General features: G+C 40.1%; 1 protein-coding gene across 4 annotated transcripts in view; it reads right to left on the bottom strand.

Moving 5' to 3' along the window:
• The window catches only part of PAN2 (poly(A) specific ribonuclease subunit PAN2), a 36,455-nt gene extending 29,242 nt beyond the window's left edge, over positions 1 to 7,213 (bottom strand). Inside the window, exons 1-4 of one of the 4 annotated variants that reach the window (XM_039337367.1) lie at positions 6,992 to 7,213; positions 3,660 to 3,942; positions 2,925 to 3,094; positions 325 to 445 (exon numbers count right to left, since the gene is read on the bottom strand). In XM_039337367.1, coding sequence (XP_039193301.1) covers positions 325 to 445; positions 2,925 to 3,094; positions 3,660 to 3,929 — 561 coding nt within the window. In that variant the 5' untranslated portion in view covers positions 3,930 to 3,942; positions 6,992 to 7,213. The remainder of the gene's footprint in view (positions 1 to 324; positions 446 to 2,924; positions 3,095 to 3,659; positions 3,943 to 6,991) is intronic. The other 3 variants (XM_039337366.1, XM_039337364.1, XM_039337365.1) reach the window with 3 other exon arrangements.
• Between the last annotated feature and the right edge of the window lie 16,441 nt (positions 7,214 to 23,654).

The raw sequence follows: 23,654 nt of genomic DNA, 5'->3' as shown, positions 1-23,654 counted from the left end.
CCAACAGAATAAAAGGGAGCAGCATAGCTAAGGAAAAGGGGGAAAAAAATGGCGGACTGCGTTGTTTGGCGACCCCCGTGAAATGTCGTTCGACCCCAAATGGGGTCCCCACCCACAGGTTGAGAACCACTGAGCTAGGTGGTATCTCTTCTGCTTTAGACTCACAGTTTGTTTATAGGACTGAGACAAATTGATATTTCGGTAGAAATTAGTCTTGCTTTCACCAGATGTCTGCATTTAACCCATCCACCCTGTGCAGCAGTCTGAGGTTATTAAGATCAGTTCCATAGTAAAACAGCAAGTGTGTTCTCAGCCAGGCTGTACCTTCTGAGTTTCCTGCACTGTGTTGAGGTCTATTTCAATCACATGGCTGGTTAGGCCTCCAACAAGCAAAGTGCCAGGATCAGTCAGTAAAAGGCTGTGCATGTCCTCACTTTCATCCATTCTTCAGGAGAAAAAGGGAACAGTTGAGGCCAGATCTGATTGATACCTTCCATTCACACATGGTTTTCTTATACCTTTTTAAGTAAATACAGACAATGTTATATCACCCCCCCAAAAAACAACCACCCGTGGTCATCATCACAGATATTGACACTGTCCCTTATTTTTCCTGAGAAAAGACCGGCTGTGAAATCTAAACTTTCTTCTACAGTTTCTGTGGAGGTTTTTTCAAACAGGCAATAATCTGCTAGGTAATGCATCAGAAATATAAAATGAAAAAGCCGCATCATGCTTCTGGGATTCTGTGTTTCCCATCAGTCAGCAATGAACAACCTTATTCTGCAAAATCCCCACTCAACCTTCGTGTGATAAACCACATGATTCCTAAAATATGGAATCTGTTGTCTTATAAAAACGTTTTGGCTTTATCCAATTTGGGGTTTACCAAAGAGGATAATCATATCTAACTGGAAAGAAAGGCAACTTCCTGATATAAAGTTGTTCTTTACATTTGAAAAATCTCTCTCTTTAAAAAGACTCCATATTATGCTATTATACAATCCAGATTCAATGATAAGCTAAACAAATGAAGTGATTTCACAAAGACATTTATACTTACCATATCTACACCGCCCAGAGTATACAGAGGATAGTTAAGAAATATGAAATATAAATAAATAAATATGGATCATTTATGTTTTGCGATGATTGGTTAATTTCATCATGGAAATTACTTAATTCCTGTTTCACTTCATTATCATAATTCAATGTAGACCTTTACTATATTTTACTATTTTAATAATATGTTTAAAATGGTGTACTATAGACTGAACTCCATAAAATGGATGAGTTCTGAACAAAAAGAGGATTGTGACTAGGACAAACATTGTGTGGAGAATTCCAGAATGTGTCTTAACCTAAGGACATGCAGTTTCAAGGAAGACCAACATCATGATTGAGTGCCTAAATATCTATGTTTAATAATTTTTTATTGAACTTTAAAAACACTTGTAAAAATTAATGTTAAGAAAAATATAACAATTTTTCAACCAAAACTATCTTCATTCTATATTTCATTTATCAGAAATAATACTCATCATTCAATTTTAATCAGCAAAACTGCATTAAGAGTTGAATTTATATGTGTGTGTGTGTGTGTGTGTGTATAAACCTTACACAAATAAATCAATTTTTGTATTTTTTCCCTTTTCTTTACACAATAATTTATCACTTTCTCTAAAAATATAGCCAAAAAATATCTTCTTTCCTTATCTTATATCTGTAAACAAATCTTTAAAGTCTCATCATTCAATTTTAGTCAACAAAAATTCCATTAAGAACTACCAGAAATAATGATGTATTGAAAATCTTGATATTTAATCCCTTCAAATAATATCCCACAAATTAATTTTTTATCATCTTCTCTTTATCTTCTCTCAGAAATTCTGTCACAAGTTAAGCACTTGCCTTTTTTATCATTTTCTCTAAACATGAAACAAAAATTCTTTTTCCCATATCTTATCTACACACAGATTGTTAAAGCTTCATCAAGGAAAAAACCATTAAAAGCTACTTAAAGAAAAAAATATTTCACCTTGATTGAATAAACCAACTTTATAATTCTTTGTCTTGCTTTTAAAAATCTTGATATTCATTCCTTTTAAGTAATGTCCCTAAAGCTGATTCCTTTTCATTCTCTAAAAAACTTGTCCAAGTCACTTTTCTAAGTTGAATTCCACACATTCAAGACACTCTTTAGATTTATTATTTGCGTGTCTCTTCTAGCTATTAAAACATCAACCTGTTTCATTTGCAAGTCCTTATAACATCTTTGTTAGCATCATTTTTGTAGCCTATCGTTTTTAAAGCCATACCCAAAATAGCCTGATTATGTTGTATCCTATTCTACCTTTTCTACTTTCTTCTTTAAATTAATTTTTATAGTAGCAGACAATCTTAAGAAATAGCTGAGTACATTGTTAAATATCCACGAATTCTTTGAAAGTGATTATATAATCACTTTTGTTTTTAATCTTATACAGTAATACTACAAGCTGCTCAGAGTCTCTGTAAATAGAACAGTACATACGTTGTAATAATAAATATATGATAAATACATTTACAAAATCTCAGACCATTTCTGGTGTGCACCATTCACTTTCCAAGAACTGCCAAACTACCCTCTTCCAAGACTAAGTTTAGCGTAGTTCAGAGAGAAACTAAATGTTCTTGCAGTTTGTGGGAATGTTCCGTTCCCACAATTTACGAAGTGTACACATCCGTTTAAATTAGATTTCACTTAAATTCTGTCATGCTGAAAATGCAATTCAGCAAGAGGTCTTGGAGGGTGCTAAGAATTACATTTAAGATTTTGTAGGAAACAAGTTAAAACCCCTTGCTGAATATAAACGAAAGGCTAAAAGAAACAATAAATAGCTTTTGCAGTGATCCAAGAACTCCCATAAATAGAAGGTACTTACAGGTAATCAAAGATTATGAGCCCACCTCTGGACATGTATTTTAGGTTGTTTTTGGTCAGGAAGAGCACACCATTTTCCAGGCTCTGGATCTGTCGAATGTCATCATTGCTGTGTACCTGGAAGGAGGAATATCGTTCCAGGGCTGGACCGAAGAAAGAAGTGGCATGACCCTAAAACAGAGAGAGGCACGTCAATCAACCTTGTTTCAACGTGCAGATACTACAGCGAGAGAGACTTAAAAAACAAACCCAAAACGTGCTCAATTCACAGTCTTCTCAAAGGGCCAGTTTATTTTTATTCTCATGAAATCTTCTGTTTCTTTCACCTGCTCAAATATGTAATACTCTCTGCTAAGTCAACCGACCTTAGTTTGTTTTTCCTTTGGCTAACATACGTGTTACTGTTTGGTCAAATATAGTGAGATCACAAAATAACTAAGTTACAAACCATTCATCTGTTTCATTTTCAAAGCTCGTATCCTATACTTTCCCTAAAATCACCCATCAAGGCCACCAAGTTAGTTTGAAGTCTTCCTCAGCGTATGGTCTAATACAGGGGTAGGCAACCTTGGCTCTTTTATGACTCGTGGACTTCAACTCCCAGAATTCCTGACTCAGGAATTCTGGGAGTTGAAGTCCACGAGTCATAAAAGAGCCAAGGTTGCCTACTCCTGGTCTAATACAAACATATAATCAATTTTAATCAATCTGGCACGTAAACAAAAAACCTACTTACACCATGGTTTCCAACCCAGAGCATTTCTTCATGTAGATCAAAGTGGGAGAAAGAAACAGGTACACCCACTTCTGAAACAACGGTGTGGAGTTCGGAATACATGCCCTCCATGATATGCACTGAGTCAGGCACAGTGATGCCTTCCAGAGGGACTCCTTCTGGATCTAGCTCCATATTCTGTAACAGGCTAGGGTTGAGGTGGGGATCTAGGGCAGGATGTAGGGAAGGAACGTACTCTGCAAGGGCTGGATCAAGACCTTCAAAATTCATGGTGGGTGTTTATCTGTATAGTGGAGAAAAAAATTACAATCCTTAATTTCCTATGTAGTATATAATATGGTAGAAATATTTATTTAATGAGTACAATAAGCTCTTCTTTTAGTCCTAAATGTGAATCAAAGTGTAAGATAAAATCAACTGAGTTATGAACGTGCATCAAGCAATCTGGTTCTCCTAACTGTCAATAGAAGTCTTTAGAAAAGCAAGTCGAGAATATCTACATTCCATTTTTAATCAGAGAAAATTGCTCATGTTCAAATGTTACACTCAGAGGTCACAATCTAGAGAGAAAGCGAGGCAAAGGACTATATACAATAATGCCCGATAAAGGAATAAATTATGATTAACATGCAATTTTAACCCAACAGAATACTGGAAAGAAGTTATGTAAAAAGGCTGATTTTTCCAAAGGCAAGCTAGTTCTCCCTAAACTAAACAGAATGCGTGGAGGAGAGGAAGGGAAGAGAGAAGCCAGCAAAAGAAAGACTGCTCAAATATGGATTAGTGGCTGTGGACAACAAAAAGGCCTATTTTTTCCCCAATGTAGCCTTATGGTGGAGACAGTTGGGACAGTGCACTAGAATGTTGCCGGCTACTCCATTCTAAGCCCCCCTCTTGGTCATGTGACCTATGTCCAAGCTATTATTGACGGGTTGGAAACAATTCCAGAAGCAAGCATTGGTTTTTTTCCTTGTCTTGTGTATTCTCATACTTTCTATGGTTATACTGTATATTGCTGTACAATTATTTTCTGCATAATTACATAAACACTTTTTAACTGAACAATTACATAAATAAATATATACTCAGCATATATTTATTGCTGAATTCAGGAAGGTTTACTCTCAAAACTATGCACTACTCATTAAAAAAATGGAATTAAAAAACTGTAGCTGGTATGAATAATTCAATTTCCCTCTACAAAATTATAGCATCCCGAGAAGGATGTCTGCTGTAGCTGGATTTCAATTATTGTAATGGTGTTGTTTCCAGGCAAGAGGCATTGTCATATCAAAAACATAAAGGCATTACATAGAATGATGTCCATTATTTATTAGATTTTTCTCACATTACTTTATAAATAACTCAAGGTGTCAAATATACCTAATATTTCTTCCTTTCCCCCCCACAAAAACAACGCTATGAGGTAGGTTGGGTGGAGAGTGACCGGCCCTAAGTCACCCAACTGGCTTTCATGCCCAAGATGGGACTAGAAAGTCTTGTTTCTAAGCCAATATCTTAATCACCACAGCAAAGTGGCTCTCTCAATAATAAATTATGATCCAAGCCTCAACTTTTAGGTGTGTAACTTGGAAAAAAGTATATATTCAGCTATCAAACATTTCACAAATGCTGTCCTAAACTCTGGTTTGTCCTAGCACTACATTATGAAGCAAAATTGGACCAAATATGTTGTCTTTCAACTAGAAACTAAATCAGAGGTAAAGCCTAGGGGAAAAAAATCATAATAAAATTTCTCCAATACTAAAATGTGTGCCTACATGTATTAAGTGTGCATTAATTGCCACTGAAGAAACTGAAGATATGCTGGAAACAAAAATAAAGTTGTGCTGTACAGCCACCAAGTCTGTACCTCTAAGTTGTACTCTATGAGATTTACGTCTAATTAAACATGCATGTCTCACAATTAAGCAGAACCAAGTCCTTCCTTAAGGAAGTGTTCTATGCTAATCTATCTTCAGCTCTGACACAGAATCAAAATTCCCAAATTCATGGCAAAGTTATAAATTGTTATGATAACTGGAATTGGGGAATTGCAGTCTTGACACATCTTCCCCCAGTATTTTTGAGAAAAACCACACTAAAAAAGGCTGTCATTCAGGTTCTGATCTTCTCATGCCTGGACTATTGCAATGCGCTCTACATAGAGCTATCTTTGAAGAATATTCAGGAGCTATAACTAGGGCATAGTGCTTTTCTGCCATAGTGCAGTGGAACGATGTACCCCCCCCTCCTGAAGATGTAATCCATACCCTCCCTTCTGGCTTTCCAAAAGAGCCTGAAGACCTGGCTCTGCTAATTTACCTGGGCCCCAATGGGGATGCACCACTTGGAGGTGGCTATCGGATTAAGAGAAGATCCCCCCTCTCCTCTTGTACTTCGCGCTCCCTTCTTCCTCACCTCTCAATTGTAAATGTCATTATTGTTTTATCATTTTAATGTTTACTGTTTTTTAATGCTTGTAAGTCTCCACAAGTCAGTTCTAGCCAGGATGGGGAGCACACAAATCTAATAAATAACATATCTTCTTGTAATTAGCACCTACAAACATCACATTTTCACCATTTTTTATTTATTTATGTTATTTATTTCCAGGAAAGACAGAAAGACGGGGAGGTAACAGACCCAAAGGAATAGCCCTCCTTTCATTAGGTGCGCAAAGAACGACACTGTGTCAGCTGTATGTTATGACAGATAGCTGACTATTCCCTTCCAAATGATCACCCGCCATAAAGCTGAAAGGCTGAGGCTCTTTATATCTGCTGAACTCATCATTGCTCTGCTGGCTCGAGCCGCTAAGAGTTGTAGTTGAACCAGATCTGAAGACTTAAAACGTTTTGGCGACCTCTAGGAAAGGCGAGTAGAAGTTGCTGAGAGGTAGAGCCCAACGCCATTTCCCCTTCGGATTGGGACAGGGGTATTAGGAGCACCTCACAGACTGGCCTCCATAGCCTATTACAGTGTTTCCCAAACTTGACAATTTTAAGGCATGAGGACTTCAACTCCCAGAATTCCACAGCCAGCAACGCTGGCTGTGGAATTCTGGGAGTTGAAGTCCTCATGCCTTAAAATTGTCAAGTTTGGGAAACACTGGCCTATTATGTCAGCCGAATTCATAAGCTGACTCTCCCTGCCCATAACCCACCGCGAAAAGTGAGGCTACGGGAAGTTGTTCATAACTTCCTGCTCCGTAACCTCGATTACTTGGGAGCCGTAGTGTTCACACGTTAAGCGCCTTCCCATCCTTTCGGGAAACGGTACAAACTCCCCTCTCGAAAAGGGGGGGGGGAGAGAGAGAGAAGAAGCATTACCCACAATGCTTTGCTCTCCGGGTTCGCTTCCTTCGGCGGTTTCCGGTTCCTCACCTCCTCGGCCTCTTCGCCGCCGCTATAGCAACCCAAACCGTTCTCATTTCTTCTCCCTCGTCCACCTCTCAAGGCTCGCTGTGGAACAAAGCATCCCCGCGCCTCGACCAATCAGCAGAGGCCTCGTGGGAGAGAATCCAATCAGCGAAGACGTCGCGTGGCCGTTCAGCGTGCAAGGACGCTCTTTCCTCGCTGCGTAAAGGGGAAGGACGGAAATTCAAAAGGGACAAAACAAAAGCTGTGTTGTCACGAATGTGACTCAGCCAATTAAAGAGAAATTCCTTCCCTTCCTTTCCCCCTCCCGCCAGGAGTGAGGTCGTTTTGTCGGAGTTCCTCCTTTTTTACGTCTCTGAGGCATGTAGGAGTAATAAGGGAGCCTCGCCCATCCAAAATAGTGACACCGTGTCAGAAAAGTTTTTCCACTTGGCGGGAACAATTATCGGATTCTTAAAAGTGTATTTTTAATCTCACTGAATCACATTCGGTACAATACCCACATTCAGAAGCTGCCTCTTCCTTTTCTATAATGATGCAAGGAAGAGTGAAAAATTTCCAAGATCTGATTGGAAAAAATCTGGCTCGGTTACACAAAAGTACGTGTCTTCATTAGAAATACCTGAAACAAGTTGGGAAAATGCTAAGAAAGCTCTTCCTTGATTCTGCCAAAATGCCATCTAAAGAATTCCTTCAGTAATCTTTATAAAGCACTATAAAGGGTATTTCCTGGTCGAGCCCCCCTGAGAAGTCAGCTATTATATTTGCTTGTATAAATGAGCATATATAAATGCTCCCTCTTAGAGCATTTCTGCACTGCAGTCTCAAACCAGCTGGAAACAAAACTGGCTTAAATCTCCAGATTTCAACCATTGCCATATTTTGATCAAAGAGTTGGAGCTGATGTTCTGTGTGGACCACACTTATTTCCTTGCTTCTCCACCCTTACCACCTGGGCAGAGGAAGCAAGCACCAATCCCTTTCCTTTCCATAGCTTTTTGAGAAACTGTGACTTCCACTGATATTTTTTGTATGAGCCCTCCTCCATTGACTTCCTGTGGTATTGGACACCCCCTCACTGATGTACCGCCTGAAGGACTAGTAAGAAAAGAAAAACAATGCCGCAAGTTCATTAGTACAGTACACCTATCACTTGGACAAAAGGGGAAACTGGCATTCCAGACTAGAAAGTGGGAGACCATGAGTTCAGGTCCCACCTTAGCCATAAAAATCAGTGGGGTGACTTTGGGGCTCACTCTCATCAACCCAACCCACCTCACAGGGTTGTTTTAGGGAATATAGGAGGAGGAAGGTGTGTTGGATATATTTGCTGCTTTGAGATATTTGTAAAAATAATAAAGGCAGTGTGGGAAGTCAGTCCCCCCCAGAGAAAGAAATATTTTGGGGATATTAAAAAGGCAGAATATTATATTTACCCAAATGATCTTGTGGGAAGTCAGCCCCCAGAGAAGGAAATATTAAAAGGGCAGAAAAATATATTTCCTCAAAGGATCTTAAAGAGGCAGGAAAGCATGCCCAGTTTTCTTAATAGCCCCAAGTCTCCTTCCCCCAAGCAGAAACCAGCTCTGTAGAAATGCAGATGTAAACCATTCAGGAAGGTTGAAGCTAGGAGATTAAATAATAATAATAATAATAATAATAATAATAATAATAACATCATCTGAAATAGAATCGCTGCTCAACACTGTCCGTATATATAGCCAAGATATTGTAATGGAGTTTGGCTTGGACAAATGTGCCACACTTACTATCAAACAAGGAAAAATAATGAAAACTGAAGGAATCAAGATGCCCCACGAAAATAACATTAAGAGTCTGGATGAGGAAGAGTACTACAAATACTTGGGTATCCTTCAAGCTGACAACATCAAGCACACTGAAGTCAAGAAAAAGATTAGAGGTGAATACATCAAGAGAGTGAAGAAGATCTTAAAATCCAAACTCAATGGAGGAAATACCATAAAGGCAATCAACACCTGGGCAATCCCAGTCATTAGGTACACAGCTGGAATAGTGGACTGGACTCAAGCAGAACTAAAAGCAATGGATAGGCAGACCAGAAAAATAATGACAATGAATCATGCCCTTCATCCACGCAGTGACATTGATAGACTTTATCTACCAAGGCAAATAGGTGGGCGTGGAATGCTACAAGTACATCAGATGGTTGAAGAAGAAAAAATGGCTTTGGAAGAATATCTGAAGAACAATGATGAAGATGCACTGAAATTAGTATATCAGGAAGGCTTACTAACTACTGGAGAGACCAAACTGGCCTACAAGAAAGACCAAATGAAGAACAGAATAGAGGCATGGGAAGACAAAGCACTACATGGCCAATACATGAAAAAAATAGCTGGGAAAGCAGATAATAATAAAACCTGGCAATGGCTAAGAGCAGGAAAATTGAAGAAAGAGACCGAGGGACTAATTCTGGCTGCACAAGACCAAGCCTTAAGGACAAATGCATACAAAGTCAAAATTGAGAAGACAGCAACAGACAGTAAGTGCCGCCTATGCAAAGAAGCTGAAGAAACAGTGGACCACTTGGTAAGCTGTTGCAAGAAGATTGCACAGACTGATTACAAGCAGCGGCATGACAAAGTAGCAACAATGGTGCATTGGAAGATCTGCAAAAAATATCATTTGCCTGTAAGCAAAAACTGGTGGGATCATAAAATAGAGAAAGTCATAGAAAATGATAAAATTAAACTGCTCTGGGACTTCAGAATTCAAACAGACAAGCACCTGCAACATAACACCCCAGACTTAACAATTGTCGATAAGAAAGACAAAAAAGTCTGGATAGTGGACGTGGCAGTGCCTGGAGACAGCAGAATAGAAGAGAAAGAACTGGAGAAGATAACAAAATACAAAGACCTACAAATAGAAATAGAAAGACTGTGGCAAAAGCAAGCAAGGGTAGTACCAATAGTCATAGGCTCCTTGGGTGCAATCCCAAAACAACTGGAGCACCACTTGAACACCATTGGCATTGACAAATTCGCTATTAGTCAATTGCAAAAGGCGGCCTTATTAGGAACTGCTTCCATCCTGCGACGATATCTGTAATACCATCAAACATCCACATCTGCCTATCCCAGGTCCTGGGTAAGGACTCGATAGGTAGACAAAATGCCAAATCCAGTCTGAACATCTGGCTGACTGTGCGATGATCGATAATAATAATAATAAAGTTGGAAGAGACCTTGGAGGTCATCTCAGGCAGGAAACCCTACACCATTTCAGACAAATGGCTGTCCAGTCTCTTTTAAAAAACTTCTAGTGTTGGAGCATTCACCACTTCTGGAGGCAGGTTGTTCCATTGGTTAATTGTTCTAACTGTCAGGAAGTTTCTCTTTAGTTCCAAGTTGCTTCTCTCCTTGATCAGTTTCCATCCGTTGCTTCTCGTCCTCCCTTCAAGCGCCTTGGAGAATAGCTTGACTCCCTCTTCTTTGTGGCAACCCCTGAGATATTGGAACACAGCTATCATGTCCCCCCTCGTCCTTCTCTTCATTAAACTAGACATACCCAATTCCAGCAACCATTACTTATATGTTTTAGCCTCCAGTCCCCTAATCATCTTTGTTGCTCTTCTCTGTACTCTTTCTAGAGTCTCAGCATATTTTTTACATCGTGGTGACCAAAACTGGATGCAGTATTCCAAGTGTAGCCTTACCAAGGCATTGTAAAGTGGTATTAATACTTCACATGATCTTGATTCTATCCCTCTGTTAATGCAGCCCAGCACTGAGTTAGCTTTTTTGGCAGCTGCAGCACACTGCTGGCTCATATTTAAGTGATTGTCTACTAGGACTCCAAGATCCCTCTCAGAGTTACTACTATTGAGCAAGGTACCCCCTATACTATACCTGAACATTTGTTTTTTCTTGCCTAAATGTAGAACCTTACTTTTTTCACCACTGAATTTCAATTTGTTAGATAACGCCCAGTGTTCAAGTCTGTCTAGGTCCTCCTGTATCTTAAGCCTGTCTTCTGGAGTGTTGGCTATTCCTGCCAGCTTGGTGTCATCCGCAAATTTGATGAGTTCCCCATCTATCCCCTCGTCCAAATCGTTGATGAAGATGTTGAAGAGCACTGGGCCTAGAACAGAGTCCTGGGGCACCCCACTATACACTTCCCTCCATGTAGATGCAATTCCATTGAGGACCACACGCTGAGTATGAGATTAGGAAGACAAAGACACCTAAAATCTGCATACCCCACCCAAACTCTAAGAGTCATTAGCCCCAGCACCAGGGGAGCAGGATATGACCTTTGGACTTAATAAGATTGACCTATCACCATCAGAATACCAGAAAGGCATACTCAGGCTCAGGTCAAAGTTCATACCACAGGAACAACTCCAAACAAAAGGCTCCGGAGGGTATAAAAACTCACTCCCTGCATGTGTTCAGCCCTTTTTTTTCACTTCTCTTGCTGCCAGAACCATCTTTCTGTCTGGCTCTCCTCTCCAATAAACTACAACCAAGTAGCTGCCAAGTTTATTCCCAGCTTGGATGAACCACGATGAAGACCTTTCTTCCAACAATCTTAAAGGCAGAAAAGCAGGCCCAGTTTTCTTAATAGCCCCAAGCAGAAACTAGGCAGAGGCCAGGTGTGTAGAAATGCAGATTTGATAATCCCATTCAGAAGGGGTGAGGCCCCATTCATGAGCAAATACTGCCTGCAGAAACCCATTCAAGACAGGATGTTTTGAAATCCCCTGCAGTAAAACTGACAGCTAACAATAGGAGAGTGATTAGAACCAGCAACCCTTCACCCCAAAAATCCAACACAGGAAGTAAGCCATCAGCCACAGAGAAGCAGGACATGACCTTCAGGACATAATAGGACTAACTCGTCACCATAAGAATACCTAAAGGACATGCTCAGAAGCTCAGATCAAAGTTCATGCCACAGGAACAGGAAACAACTCCAAACCCCAAAGCCCAAGAAGTTATAAAAACCCACCACTCCCAGCTACATGTGGTCAGCTTTCCCAAAGCCATATTTCTGTCTGGCTCTGCTCTTCAATAAACTACAACCTTCTTTCTAAAGCAGTCTCCATTTTGTTTATTCCTGGCTTGAAATGGACCCTGATGAAGATTTTTCTTTCAACAGCGGGATACAAATAAAATAAATATCCTTACTCAATTTCACTAATTTAAAATAAAGAGAAGTCCAGAGTTCTACCTTTTCACCACTGAAACTATTTAAAAGAAACAATTATTGGAAAGGAGGGGGAGTTTCAGCCACGAGCATAGGAACCAACCAGAATGGAGGTAATTGTATAATGAAATGAAGTAAATTGGACAGCATCACTTGAGCTGTTCAAATTCGAAGTATTGTGGATTTTGTTTTACATATGTCAAGAAAAGATGGATGGAAATTGTCTTTCTGACAGGTTGAGAGAAGGTACAGGACAATGTCATGTATTCCTGCCCTTGAGAAATGGTTGATCACTGTATTTTGAGTGGGACAGGCTGGTCATATGGATCAATGCTGTCAGAAGAAAATACTGGTTCATTCTGAGCCGGAATAAACCAGTATCCAATGATCACAAAAGGCAAATTGCTTGAAGCAAAGGATGGGTTTATTTGACAATGTAACAGTATAGAAATCGAAGGTGGCCATGAGTTAAAAGACAGGAACAGCAATATCTATGGCAAAATTTATCCTTTATTTGTGAGGTGTGCAGATGTGTCTGCTGGCATGTTTGCCTGTGCAGGGTCCAGTAAGGAGGGAGGAAATGCAGTTTTCTCACCTTACAGAGTATGATAACCTTTGTCTGTTTGTTTGTCTAGAAGTTGAATTTTGGATGATGGGTCTTGTGTTGGGAAATTGCATTAAGTGGGTAAAGATTTCCACATCTTGAGGGGATTTTTTTTAGTTATGATTGCTGTGTTTGTCAATTTCTTAATGGGAGACAAGTCAGTTTTCACCTACGTGAAATACAGGTGAAAAGATCTAACTGGTGTTTTGTTTTGTGTTTGTGAATTCACTGACAGATCAGGCGTGCTCAGGGTCTTTGAGTGGAATTGATGGCAAGGAGTAGAGTTGGTGGCATGGGTGGCTTATGGAATATTTCATCTCACAATATTTTAGGACTTTTAAGTACTACCCATTAGGTCTTGTGGCAGAGAATGCTACGAATCAGTTGTACATTGTATAAAGTATAGCTATCATTATTTTCCTAAATCAGTTCTGGATCAGTTTCGTTGGCTTACTTCAAGTGCTATTAATGAGATAGCCAATATGGAGTCCCTTGAGCTCCAATATGCAGATAAACAATTCTTTTATGCTCAATGACTGCCTATCTGCCCCTTCTCCCTTTGATTATTTTAATTTTTTAAAGAAATACATAGGAACGTATATGCTGTAAATTAAAATGCCAACCTCCAGGATCTTAATTTCCAAGAAATGACACTGGGCTTTACATAAACCTGATAACCTGATTGATTAAATGCTGGAACATTTTTAGAAACCACATACTATAGATAGATCTTCTCAGGAAGTTCTATCCTCAGCTTGGCCCTTTAGATTTCCTACACATATACATACACCCATCTTGTTGCTGATGGGCTTCTTTCCTTCCATTTTTCTCAGCATTATGGACTTCTCAAAAGAGCTGTGTCATCATATAATCTGTCCAGAATATGAGCCTGGTCATTTGTGCCTCAAGTGAGAACTTTAGATTGATTTGTTATACGAGCCATTTTTTTTTGTTTTCTTCGCTGTCCATGGTATTCTCAAGAGTCTTCTCAAATATTAAAACTCAAAAGCATCAATGCTCTTTCTAGCCTGCTTCTTCAAAGTCCAATTTCCATTACCACAGAGTATCAGAGGGAAAATTTCAGCCTCCTTCATTCCGATCTTTGTAGGTATGGACACATTCCAATGACTTTATTGCTACCCTAACAAATGCTTATCTGCAGCATATTTCTGATTGCTGGTTTCCTTATTGTTGATAGTGTTAAAAGGTATATGCTACCTATCAATAACTTCTTATTAGCTAGAAGGCTAAATGCTGTACCTAAGGTCTTAGGTTTCTTTTTTAATTTTAGTTCCATTTCTTCACAGTGCTCCTTGAGTCCCATTAACAGAGCTTCCAGATGATTTGTATTTTTAGCTATCAGAATATTGTTGCAGTCATTAAGTTTTGTCTGACTTTTCATAACCCCGTGGTCCATAGCACACCCCATCCTCCACTATCTCCCCGAATCTGACCAAACTCATGTTCACTGCATTGATGACACTATCTAACCATTTCATCTGCCATCTCCTTCTCCTTTTGCCTTCATTCTTTCCCAACATCAAGGTCTTTTCCAATGAGTCTCTTCTCATTTGGTGGCCAAAGTATTGGAGTTTCAACTATCTGTCCTTACAAAGAACAGTCAGAATTAATTGCCTTTAGGATTGATTGATTTGATCTCCTTGCAGTCCAAGGGACTCTCAAGAGTCTTCTTCAATATCAATTCAAAATATCAATTCTTCAGCATTCAGCCTTCCTTGTGGTCCAACTCTCACAGCCATACATTACTAGTAGGAGCTATCAATATAATGTTAATTTATTTATTACATTTATTTGCCACCCATTATCTTCTTTTTCACCCTCTCCTTCCCATATTCTCTTATCTATACACAAATGTTTAAAACCTCATCATTCAAACTCAATGAAGAAAAATTCCGTTAAGAACTACCACAAATAACAATGTATTGAAAATCTTGATCTTAAATACCTTGAAATATTGTCCTATAAATTAATTGATCATTTTCTCTTTGTCTCAGAAACTCCTTCATAAGTTTAGCACTTTCCTTCAGCTTTAGCACCATAACTAATCACTTTCTCTAAACATACAACAAAACAATTTCTTCTTCCCTTATCTATAAATTCTCATTGTCATAATTTTTAACTGGGCAAAATACTGCATTATAGGGCAACAATTTTTGAACTAAGATACCTCAAATAGGCTAATTTACAAAATGTGTCCAAAATCTGGGACCCATGACTCCTGAGGGAATGAAATTTGGGAAAGTTGTGGTTGCTTCAATGCTACTCCCTGTTGTTGCACTGCTAGACTGCTGCTGCAGTCACATGATCTCCATTTTCAATGTGACAATTTCCTAGCCAATCTCACAATCCCTTGCTTCCTTCCCACCACCAAGCAGCATCCACTTATCTGCATACAGGGAAGGGAAGGAGGAAGAAAGGAACATAATGACAGAATGACAGATAAAGAGGAAGGGAAGAGGGAAGGAGGCAGAAAAGGAAGAAGGAAGAAAGATGATGACAGAATAATAGGGAGGGGAGGAATGAGAGAAGACAGGGAAGGAGGAAGGAAGATAATGTCAGAATGGGAGGGAGGGAGGGAGGAAGGAAGATTTCTGATGCTCTCTGTCAGCTTCCCTCAAGAAAACTAATGGGGAAGCCAGAAGGAAGTTGGAAGTCAAGTGTCCATATTTCTCCCTTTTAGCTAAAGTATCAATCAGTTTCCCATGGTAAAAATTAACTCACCTGGTGCCGTAAAATGTGTTGATCCAAACATGGATTGATGTGTTTATGTGCTGTCCGGATTTCTTTTTGAAGGGGCCTTACTTAACTCAATATTTTTCACTTTCACTATGCACTTTGGAATGGTGTAGAAATTAATGCTTTAACAAAGGAAATGGCTCTTCGGGTCTTTATGTGTCATAAGAATTTGACCCCACCAACTTCAACTTGGAAGAGAACACATTTTCAGGCAAATTAAGGCTCTAAACGGCTTACTCCATTTTTCTCTGTTTGAACAAACGTTACACCTCCAAGAATTATATTTAGAGGTTATTAGAGATTTCTCTAACAGAGATTTCTTTTTCTTAGAATCTACTAATGCTTTAACAATTAAATTGGATGTTACACATAGTGCTAATTCCCCATATATATTGAGACGTGTTTGTGTGTGGTTCTTTTTTTCCTTCTGCTTGGCAAATAATAACAGAGAACTTTAAAATGACATTAAGAAAGCTCGAGCGCAGGTTTAATGCTCCCAGTCTCTACTTAAAAGAAGGAGAGAAAAAAGAAGAGGTATGACATCAGGTCATAATCATCACTCTGCAACCTGTTCCCTTTTGCGGATATCAACATAGGCATCTGAGAGTGGTAGTGGTTAAGGCACGGGTGTCAAACTCGATCACATCACGTGACGTATTGTGACATAGCGTGACGTTTTTTGCCTTTGCGGAGCCAGGGTGGGCGTGGCCTGCGCGTGACGCATCTGGCCCGCAAACCACCAGTTTGACACCCCTGGGTTAAAGCATCCGGTTAATAAACTGGGGGACCAGGCTCAAAACCAGCTAAGTGACATCACTTTCTCTCAGCCCTAAGAAGGAGGCCTCCTTCCAAAAACCTTGCCAAGAATACTGCAGGTACCATACATGTCCAGTCAGTCTCTGAGAATCGAACATGATTGAACAGAAGGGGGGGGGAAGGGGATGATGGAGAAGAAGTAGAAAAAAATGGGAAACGTCTATGACTGTGGCAAATATAACGGGAAATTCCTGCCTAAATTATTCTAAACTGCAGCCTGGAGAAAGAGTGTAGATTTCCTTATTTAGGGTTGCTTGTGAGCCATAAATGTCATGCTAAATGATCAGATATGTGGCAGAAGGGCTAATATTTTTGATGTTGAATCATAGCACCTAGTATTGCTCCCTGGTTTTACATTCATTGGTAACAAAAATGGGGAAGTAAAAAATAGTATTCGGTAACTATTGTCAAAACGCAGACTACAACTTCCTACTATAAATTAGTGGCTATAGCAGAAGCAGGAATGAGATAGCAACACTTACTTTGTGCTATTTCATTCTTCTTCAGTTATTTCTTCCACTTAAGCATAAAACGTTTATCTAATTTTATGAAAATTGTTCTATTTTTTCACATTGTTCTTTCCTCAGTTCAACCTTTTATGATACAGGGTTGGGATATCTGCAGGACTGTCTTCTTCCAGTAACCTCTACGACTCATAAGAATAAACACGCTTCCCTCTGCATTCCCATCGTCAGGGCCACGGAAACATGCCTTCTCTATCCCCTACATTATGATAAGAGCCATGGTGGCACAGTGATTAGAGTGCAGTATTGCAGGCTAATTCTGCGTACTGCCAGGAGTTCAATTCTCACCAGCGCAAGGTTGACTCAGCCTTCCATCCTTCCAAGGTCGGTAAGATGAGGACCCAGATTGCTGGGGGCCATAGGCTGACTCTGTAAAATGCTTAGAGAAGACTGTAAAGCATTGTGAAGCAGTATATAAGTCTAAGTTCTCTTGCTAAGTGCTATTCCTCTGGACATTTGAACGGCATTTTGGAAGTTTCTTAAGATCTACCTATTTAAACATTTCTGTGCTCTGGAAAATTTGTTTTTCTCTCTAGCAATTGAAAGTTGTTAAAATGCTTTGCTAGCTGTGGTTTATTCTCAGGTATTATGTAGGTAATTTCTTTGGTTATTTTGCACGGTTTGTATTTTTGTTGTTGTTGTTGTTCCATTTTCATCTTGACTTACTGAAGGGGAATTGTATGCAAAGCCAGTTTTGATTGGAAAATCTACAATCCATGATTAAAAAAAACAAAAGTATGATAAATAATACTGTCATTCGCAATTTAAAAACTACAGTATTTGTAGAAGGAGGGTTTTTAATAGGATTATTCCTTACCAGCTATCTTTATCAGCCTCTTCCTTGCCTATCTACTACATTGAAACATTAATAAAATATGTAGCTCTGCTGTGAACCAGGCTGAAAATTAACACACTATTTCAAAAAAAAAAAAAAAACATGTTACAAAAGTGAAAGGGGGCTGGATAGTACTGTATTTTTAATGCTCCCATCAATCAAATAAAAACAGAGCGCCAATTTGGTCTAGTGGTTAAGGCAACAGACTAAGAAATGGGGAGACTCTGAGTTCTAGTCCCACCTTAGCCATGAAAACCAGCTGGGTGACTTTGGGCCAGTCACTCCCTTTTAGTCCAATCTACCTTACAGGGTTGTTGTTGGGGGGGGGGAATAGGAGGAGGAAGGTTTGTTGGATATGTTCGCCACCTTGAGTCATTTGCAGAAATAATAAAGGCAGATAAATAAATAAATAGATAAACAAACAAACAAAGAAATAAATAAGAAAGCCTGTGGAAATGACAATGAGAACTATATACCAGAGAGCTGATGAAAATAGAATCCAGGGAAGCTGCAGAAACAGAAGCCAAATTATTGGTGGAAGAGGGGGAAAAAAAAAAGCGGGGAGAAATCAATTTTAAGTATCATTCTTCAGAACTAAGGAAAACAGAAGACCTCACTTCCTGACTGATCTGAGATAGTTGATGACATGCAAACGGAACGTGCTATTCTCAGATCTCGCAGCTTATAAGATAACAGCTTTACAAATGCTGCCAAAAAAAAAAAAATATATACCCATTGAGGGCTTAAGCAGTCTTCAATATTATGTTATTCAGATAGATCCAGCCCAATGATAATAAAATGGAAATAGGACTTCTTGGTGTTGCTTGCTGAACAGAAGCTTTACCCTTTATTAAAAGGCCCCACCGATTCAATGAACTTTTGCTCTCCCCAGCTTGCCAACAGCAATTCTAAGCTGAAAAACAACAAGTGCAAATCACGCAGTGGTCCTGTTTACATGATGTATACTCAAAGAGGGTAGGCAAGTTATTTGGGATTACGGAAACTCTAAAATCCAAATAATCCAGCCAATTATAATCCCTCAAGGTGTTATTTTAAGTGCTTTGGGATTACGGTAAACTAATTTCCCCACTGCACTCAACAATTCTGCCATGTCATGTGACCTCCGGGGGGTTACGTGTCCCATCTTCTGTCCACCATTGAGAGGGTGCCGCAACTGGATTTCTCTAGGAAGGGTCTGTGGCTGTTTCGATGTTCACATCTTGATGTTTGCATGTTCACTACCACAGCCATAGAAGAAGGGGCAGAAAATAGGGTGTACCTTTGGCTCTACCCATAGAGGTTACAAAACATGATTGCAGTGCAGTTTTGCTCCCTGCTGGACTGAAAAAATGGTTGCTGTTCAGCTGATGGAATCATCCATGATTATGTGCATTGCTTGGAAGTCAACTGGGTCAGCTTCGTTCTATGTTCAGAACCAGAACGATTTGCCCATCTCAGACAGTTGCGAGTGCTTCTCTAGTTTCACAGGCAATAGAGAATGCACATCATCAATACATGACTGTTCTGTAGGCTATGGTATTCTTGCCTTTCTCAGGAGAATATAAGGTTTTCTATGTAGGGCTATAGTACTCCACTTGTATTGGAAAACCCTGGACAACCATTAGAGGACAATAAGGAAATGGAGAAAACCATCATCTGTATTTTAGCAGCCTTAGAAGTGGTAGTCTTATTGTATGCCAAGGAGTCAGGCAAATGTCAATAAAATAGTAAGCAAAACTATACGCACTTCTTCTTAACAGAACTTACCTGAAGCTTGGGACAAAATGGAGGTCACTCATTATGTGCAGCACTTAAAGAATATTTTTCCAGTCTTAAAAAAAAAGCAGGCTTAACCATTCACCTTATTAAATGCAATCTAAATTATTCCGAACTGCTGTATTTGGATTTCATTATTGGTCAACAAGAAGTTAAGGTAGAAGAGAAAATATAAGCTATTCAACACAGGCAGTCTGTAGCTCTCCAGAAGATCAAAGCAATCCTAGGAATTGTATGGTACCAGAGATAGTTTATATCTCATTTTTCCACAAAAGCCAAAGCCCTTGCAGACTTAACAAGAAAGAATTCATGTACCAAAGTTTGCTGGATTCCTGCATGCCAAAAAGCCTTTCAAGAATCAACAACTGCTTTGTGTAGTCACTCTGCATTAAGAGGACTACAGTCTTCCATTTATTTCACATGTTGATAGATTTGATGTGGGGTTGGGAATAATCCTAAACTAATAATCTGAGGATGGGGAACATCCAATTCTTTGTCTTCAGAAAAAAATACTACCTAAAAAAGAGTAATACGGTATCATACAAAAGACTTACGCTCTGAAAAAAAAATGGAAAATCTGTGTAGTTATGAATTCACTGTAGCCAAAAGCCACAAACCACTAGTTTGTTTGAAAAAGAAAAAAAAAAGACTAATGGGAGACTCAGCTGTTGATGTCTGACAGTATACAAGTTCGTAGTTTATCACTACTCAGGGAAAACACAGTCAAGTTGCTAGTTTTTGCTCTAGTTTTGGAACTGATCCAGAGATTGATGTCTGCAAAACTGATATCAATGAGTCTAGTGGAAATCTTGGTGAATATTACCGAATGGAGAAAGTAGACTCAGCCTGCCATCCTGTCACGTGACTTCCCAGACATGTAATAATAATAATAATAATAATAATAATAATAATAATAATAATAATAATAATAATAATAATAATAATAATAATAATAATAGTAGGAACTTATTAGGAACTGCTTCCATCCTGCGACGATATCTGTAATACCATCAGACATCCACATCTGCCTATCCCAGGTCCTGGGTAAGGACTCGATAGGTAGACAAAATGCCAAATCCAATCTGAACATCTGGCTGACTGTGCGATGATCGATAATAATAATAATAGTAATAATGAGGTTGGAAGGGACCTTGGAGGTCATCTAGTCCAACCCCCTGCTCAGGCAGGAAACCCTATACCATTTTGGACAAATGGCTGTCCAGTCTCTTCTTAAAAACCTCCAGTGTTGGAGCATTCACCCCTTCTGGAGGCAGGTTGTTCCACTGGTTAATTGTTCTAACAGTCAGGAAGTTTCTCCTTTCTAGGTTGCTTCTCTCCTTGCTTAGTTTCCATCCGTTGCTTCTTGTCCTGCCCTCAGGCGCCTTGGAAAATAGCTTGACTCCCTCTTTGTGGCAGCCCCTGAGATATTGGAACACTGCTATCATGTCCCCCCTTGTCCTTCTCTTCATTAAACTAGACATACCCAATTCCAGCAGCTTTTCCTTATATGCTTTAGCTTCCAGTCCCCTAATCATCTTTGTTACTCTTCTCTGTACTCTTTCTAGAGTCTCAACATCTTTTTTACATCACGGTGACGAAAACTGGATGCAGTATTCCAAGTGTGGCCTTACCAAGGCATTGTAAAATGGTATTAACACTTCACATGATCTTGATTCTATCCCTCTGTTAATGCAGCCTAGCACTGTGTTGGCCTTTTTGGCAGCTGCAGCACACTGCTGGCTCATATTTAGGTGATTGTCCACTAGGACTCCAAGATCCCTCTCACAGTTACTACTATTGAGCAAGGTACCGCCTATACTATACCTGTACATTTGTTTTTTCTTGCCTAAATGTAGAACCTTGCTTTTTTCACCATTGCAATTGATAATCTGTGTCTGGGGAAAAAGCTGAGAGAATCATCAGATGTGTTTTTCCATACTCACTTAGAATCCCTTACCAGGATCAGGTGGAGTTGAAACGGCTAAGGAAACTGGGAGGAAAGAGTTGCAGTTGGAAGGAATGAGAAGGAAAAAAGGCTGGCAAGCTAAGATGGACTTAACAATCTTGGACTGCCAAAAAGACTCAGCCCCCTAAGTCATTTGAGACGCCAAAGATGAATGTGATATGGTGTGGAATGTCTACCTGGTGCAGATTTCTAGAGAGAGTAAAAGAGATCAGGTTTGTGCTAGCTGTGATGTGTTGCAAGGTTTTAACTAATGCCCTTGATTAATTCTATGGGGAATTTAGTAATAGCTGCACATTTAGCAATAGCTTAAGAAAGGCATGCTGACATAGAAATGGAAGTGTTACTATTACAAGTAGAGATAATTAATTTCTGAATGGTAGAGCAAGGGCCATAAATTGCCACACTCTACTCAGAATTTAGAAGCAGGAACAGATTAATGTTTATGTTTTAGCCATATGCCGCTTGCCTAGTTAGCTTTCAGTCACTGAAAAATAAATTAAACATACTTAATATCTGAACTGTTATGAAGAAAAAAAAATGAACTGGTTCACAAAACATCTTTGTGTACTGCATTTTATCTACCCTATCCCAAAGAACTCCTCACACAGCTATTTTCACATGTGTCAATTTTTTTTCTTTCTCCTTTTACACTCAGTTTAGATTTTTAGAAGCTTTTAACAAGTATCTCATGAACTCTAACCCACAATCCGACCCCCATTCCTCGGCACATACCAACAACTTCAAGGTCTTGTGAAAAGCCAACAGGGTCAGAGCCAATCTAGTCTCCGGGGGGGGGGGGGTGATGTTCTAAAGCGGGTGACGTGTTGCCATGTATCGTGACTTTTTTTGCATTGCAGGAGCTGGGCTGGCAGTTAGACACCCCTATTCTAAAGGATAGGCACCATGACAGAAAAGCTTTGTTTCTGGGGTCCTTAATTGACAGGACCCATAGCATGCTTCTCTGCTGGATCTTCTTCTGCTTGGAAAAAGTGCAAGAAGAGCTACTGATTAAAGGTCTGGAGACCAAAACATATGAAGAACGGTCGCAGGAATTGGGTATGGCTAGTTTAGAGAAGGACTAGGAGTGACATGATAGCAGTATTCCAGTATTTGAGGAGCTGCCACAAAGGGGGGATCTACTTATTTTCCAAAGCATCAGAAGGCAAGACAAGAAACAATGGATGGAAACTAATCTAGGAGAGAAGCAACCTGGAACTAAGGAGAAATTTCCTGACAGAACAATTAACCAGTGGAACAGCTTGCCTTCAGAAGTTGTAGGTCAGACATGTCAAACACAAGGCCGGGGGCCGGATGCGGCCCGCGAAGTAATTTCATGTGGCCTGCGAAGCCATCCTGGAAACAGTGAGGGAAACGGCCCCCGCTGCCTTGGCACTGGCCCAGGCCAGCCGGGAGCCAATGTACAATTTTGTGGTGGCCATCTATGCTGAAACACATTCAGTCTTAGCTCCACAAGGCTGTCCGGAAACAGCGAGGAACCAGCCCCTGCCACGTTGGCCCCACCCCCTGAGTGCATGCTGGGGAGGTGTCACCCTTTGTGAGGAATGAAGAAATGCACCATGCCTTGGCGCTTGCCCCAGACCTCCCCCTTCTGCCAGAGACCTTCAGATCTGTCCCACTCCTGCCCAGGCCCCCACAGGGACCCTTGATGCGAACAATGTAGAGCTGGCCATGCCCACCCAGTAGACCACATCCACTCCATCCATGCCTACCTAGTAGGCTGCACCCACCCTGGCCACACCCACCCGGGCCCCCAAGGGCAATCGCAGTGCTGATGCGGCCCTCAATGAAATTGAGTTTGACACTCCTGTTGTAGGTGCTTCCTCACTGGAGGTTCTTAAGAAAAGGCTGGACAGCCACCTGTCTGATATGGTATAGGGCAGGGGTAGGCAACCTTGGCTCTTTTATGACTTGTGGACTTCAACTCCCAGAATTCCTCAGCCAGCATAGCTCAGCATGGAAACCTCTCCATTTGTCCTCAGCATGGCTGGCTCAGAAATTCTGGGAGTTGAAGTCCATGACTCATAAAAGAGCCAAGGTTGCCTACCCCTGATATAGGGTCTCTTGCTTAAGCAGGGGGTTGGACTAGAAGACCTCCAAGGTCCCTTCCAGCTCTGTTCTGATTG

The sequence above is a fragment of the Crotalus tigris genome, unplaced genomic scaffold, assembly GCF_016545835.1.
Source record: "Crotalus tigris isolate CLP2741 ecotype Arizona unplaced genomic scaffold, ASM1654583v1 scf7180000017674.1595824, whole genome shotgun sequence".
NCBI classification, from domain to species: domain Eukaryota; kingdom Metazoa; phylum Chordata; class Lepidosauria; order Squamata; family Viperidae; genus Crotalus; species Crotalus tigris.
This window is presented reverse-complemented; position numbering and strand designations above follow the sequence as displayed.